The sequence below is a fragment of the Pinus tabuliformis genome, chromosome 9 (genome assembly GCF_031772625.1).
Source record: "Pinus tabuliformis cultivar Carrire ecotype Pingquan chromosome 9, CPIR1, whole genome shotgun sequence".
NCBI classification, from domain to species: Eukaryota; Viridiplantae; Streptophyta; class Pinopsida; order Pinales; family Pinaceae; genus Pinus; species Pinus tabuliformis.
Window position 1 is genome coordinate 494,987,674 of NC_142307.1, and position 4,551 is coordinate 494,992,224.

General features: G+C 34.3%; 1 protein-coding gene across 1 annotated transcript; it reads left to right on the forward strand.

Annotated features, from left to right (window-relative positions):
- The first annotated feature begins 907 nt into the window (after nucleotides 1-907).
- On the forward strand, nucleotides 908-1,252 carry LOC149149367 (auxin-responsive protein SAUR71-like). Its single transcript, XM_089442462.1, has one exon. The coding sequence runs from the start codon at nucleotides 908-910 to the stop codon at nucleotides 1,250-1,252; it is 345 nt and encodes a 114-aa protein (XP_089298588.1).
- Nucleotides 1,253-4,551: the final 3,299 nt, after the last annotated feature.

The window sequence follows — 4,551 nt, forward strand, 5'->3', positions numbered from 1 at the left end:
AAGCAAAATCAAATTATTAATCACTGGAATTTGTTTGGCAAATTGTTTGTCATGCAATGATTTAGTACATTTCATTTACTGGTTAAATTTAGTTAAAATGCAGAGTTTTAATTTAATTAGATTTTTTTTTGAAAATTGTGTAAATTTAGGTAATATTTTGATAAAATTTAGTAACTCTAAGTTAAAGTTGTTAAATTTAAAGATTTAGATTTCAAAATTTCTCAAAATTCTTTTGCCTGAATTCAAACCACTTTTAAGTATTGCGAAAACCAAAAACCAAAACTGTGTAGGAAGGGGGTGGATTTGTTTTGAAATTCCAACCCTGGGCATCTGCCTTTTATTCAAATATATAAATCTGACTCTCCGCGTTGAAAATCATTGCTCTTATTACTTTTCAAGGGAAGAACGTGACAGTGCGGTGGGGGCTGGAGCTGCTGGATCTGAGACAGCTCACTACGAATAAAAGATATTGTGAAAGCATTAAAAACAATATACCTTCAGGCTATGGTTATGTACTGTGCGTACTATGCCTATGGCTCCACACGTTTTCACCGGACGGCCGACTCCTGCTTTTAAGTGTCATTATAAATATAAACAAACCCTGCAGGTGTTAAACGTATCGAAATAAAATATAACTAAAATTAAACTTGCGCAGTAGCGAGTCACATGCAGGTGGGCTGGCATATTTCTCCATTACTTCATAGAGAACGTTGAATTTATTTGAATTCCTATATAAAATCAACTTTTTATAAATCGCTGACGAATCCATTTCCCAGGAGAGAATTCACACATCCAATCGCATCACATTGAGTGCTTAACCTAGTATGCCTTCATTTTTATTGAATTTGAGAGTGGGGATTGTGTTCAGTAAGTGCTTAGAGCAATTATAGGAAGAGGGTTTATCAATATGAAGAATCTTGTAAAGCAGTTGCAGAAATTCAGGAAGTCTGTGAGATTGTTATGGTCGGGATCAATTCATCTTTCCTCCATTGTTCCAGCAGGTTGTGTACCCATTTATGTGGGGAAGGACAGCCATCGTTTCATTGTGGGCATACACTACTTAAACCATCCTCTTTTCGCTGAGCTGCTAGAGTTGTCTGCTGGAGAATTGGGGTATTCACATAACGGAGCTCTCAGAATAGCTTGTGATATTCAGGTATTTGAACATGTAATGGGGCTTCTTACTGACAGCAATCCATCTGCCGATTTCATACGATATACAGATCAATTGCATCAAATTTCACTATCATAAGTAACTTGGCTGCTCGTTCGAAGAGCAGATCATTAGTTTTTCTGCGAGCGTAAGGGAAATGTACGTTAAACTCATGCGTATGTTACACGACTGTTTCTGCGGGCTCCCCTAAACATGACACGAAATATTATTTGATTGCACTGAAGCATATTCAATTCTGTCGATTAACAATGTTTACGTTTATTCACTGACTTAGATTTGTTCAATTTTGTGTTTGCCGATTTGGGCAATAATGTTCAACGCAATATCAAAATTTCGATTTGGAAGTAGTGAAGTTTCAAGAAGCACTGCTTATATTACGAATGAAATATTTGTTTTCCTTTGCTGCATTAATGTTCGATGCAATATGAAAACTGCCATGGGATGTTACCCAGTTTAGGAAACGCTCCCTGCATAAGCGAAGTGATAATATTGGTAGGCACCCAATATGAATTAACTGTAAAACCATGTATTTGGCAATAGTACATTAAAGTTTAAACGTTATATCGTTGGGATATATGTTGTCGGCCTTGTCTAAGGCGGCCATAATTTAGTTTTGTTGATTTTTATGGTTGATGTTTAGTAGGATTTTTTAAAAACAAATTAATTTAGTTTTGTTGATTTTTAGCAGTCTTTTATGGTTGATGTTTAGTAGGATTTTTTAAAAACAAATTAATTTTGGAAATGATTCGATAGTTTTTATGGTAGAAATAGATTCAGCGCCAACAAAAATCTCTGAAAACCCAAAATCCTGAAGTAAAACAGCTATAACAAAGATTTCCAAATTTCTTTTACCAAATTCCTAGCAACATTTTCCTTCTTTGCCTGTCCAGATAAACTATGGCTATGCTATATAAATGAAATATATCAAACTCCATGTTTAATGATATAATTCTTATTTAAATAAATAAGATTTCATTTAATAAAATAAATTTTTAACCAATATAGGGCGCAAAATTTTACATTCACATTTTCTATGTCGCAAAATTTTACATTCATATTTTGTTTGTACATAGCTTTGGAGACAGTCAGGCAAATCCACCTAAAAAATTATTCCTTGGCTCAAGCTATGCAGAAATGTTGTGTTATTATTTTCAACATCAATGATTGTAATTTACAATTTCTTTATATTATAAGCGGAAGTATATGAAGATTTGCCTAAAAATTCTTCCTTGGCTAAAGCTATGCAGAAATGCCGTGTTATTATGCAGAAATGCTGTGTTATTATTTTCAACATCAGTGATTGTAATTTACAATTTCTTTATTTTATAAGCTGAAGTATATGAAAATATATATTTAAACAAAAAAAAAAAAAAAACTAAAAATAATGAAATTACGATAACCTGATTTAAGTAGATTTAACATGGTCATAAAATAGCATAACCATTCTCACCGCATAACTTTATATATTAGCTTGAATTGATGAGAAAATATCGACGGAATTGACGATAAAATAGTAAAGGGTTGTGACTAAAGCCGATAAATTAAATGAATTTGAAATTTAAACGCCCAGATAAAATGTTTTTTAACCATTTGCCACCACTACTGATCATTTTAAAAATTGGTGTCATGTGGCTTCGACATTTTCTTCTCTGTTCATTTATAGCCACCGATTTTGTTCGTCAACACTTGGATAATTATGTCTGACGGTGTTTTAATTATCATATTTATTAATCAAACTGCAAAGAATTAATAATGGTTTATCTTTTATCCACAAAATCTAAATCCATTTTACACGTTACACTTCTATTTGAAAAGTAACATTATCATGTACGATGAAATATGTCTAATCAACAAAATGTATCCATTTTAACCATTATAGTCTCATTCAAATAAAACTTTGCTCATGCTAACCTGCTCTGTCATTTTAATAATTAGCAAAACAAGATGACGGTTAGAATGGTCCTTTGCTACTAGGAGAAAAGACCAGCTACTAAAAGGAGAATGTTAGTTAAAAAATCTACAAAATTAGTCATGCTTATGAGCTAATTTACAACGTTCCTTATGGTTTCAGTCCTGTGAATACAATATATTTCTCCGAAGTAAAAACTAAATGGTTGCATCCATAAAGCATATAATAGAAACATGGAGCCACTAAGAGAATCAAAAACCATGAGTCATCTCTATTGGCTCAAGAGAAAGTTGAAACATCAATGTGGTCTTGAGAGGTGTTTGGTGAAGCTAGGCGTTTGCCACAAGTCAATATAGGTTCTATCCTTGTGCTCAACCTGTAGGTCATCCATTTGAAGGAGGATTTCTCTTTTGGCATTGTTCCTCTTAAGAAGGACCTTGCCAAGGATTGTTTTGATATGAGAATAGAGCTCAACTGTGCAAAGATATTGGTTTTTCTTCACTATGGTGTGCCCTATATTAGGAACCTAATTAGCAGCAGAGGCCAAGATATTTGCATTAATAAAGTCCTCTCTATCTGCTAGGACATCTTTAATTGAATGATGAATTTCTTCTTGAATGTTTGCTAGAGTATGTAGGTAGAAGCATTGGGCCACAAAATGCACAAGGAGATGAGCTCGAGCATTTCCCTCCACAAAGGTCGATGAACATTGCCATCCTCGAGTGTGATGTTGGGGTATGGTGGAGGTAATGGGGGAGGCACTACACAGATAAGGAGAGGTGCATGCAAAGCATACCAACTAGGAGAAGTTGTGGAAGGGTAAAGCAGTGAGGGAAAGCTGATATTTGCAGAAGTTAGAGGTAAAGAGAAAACTAACACTAACCTGACTACACTTATCAACCAAAACTGACAAGCACCAAAATAAACCAACACCATCTCGATCACACCTATCAACTAACTCTCCAACCAAATAAACCCTTGAGAATGATGTTGGCAAATTTTTATTGTCTTTGTTAATCATATTCTGGTATATTGAAGGAATGAAAAACAACATGAAATGCACCTAGCTCAGTGCTACAACTACTAAGGGAACACAAGCTCTATACAAAGCACAATGTCCAATCAAAATTACATTATTTGAGACATGTCATCTTCAAGGAAGGGATAACAGTTGATCCAAAAAATACCAAGGCCATACTAAAGTGGCCATTACCAACAAATGTGAATCAAATTAAATCATTCATGGGGTTAGTAGGCTACTACATAAGTTTCATGAAAAACCTCCCCAAGATAGGCCACCCAATCACTTCCTTACAGAAGAAAGGAAAGAAATTCGAGTGGATGTTTGAATATTCAACAAGCTTTGAAGTTTCTCAGTGATGCACCACTGTTAAGAATTCCATATTTAGACAAATATTTGGTGGTTTTTATAGATGCCTTCAATGAGGGGCTCAGTGGAGTATTTGTA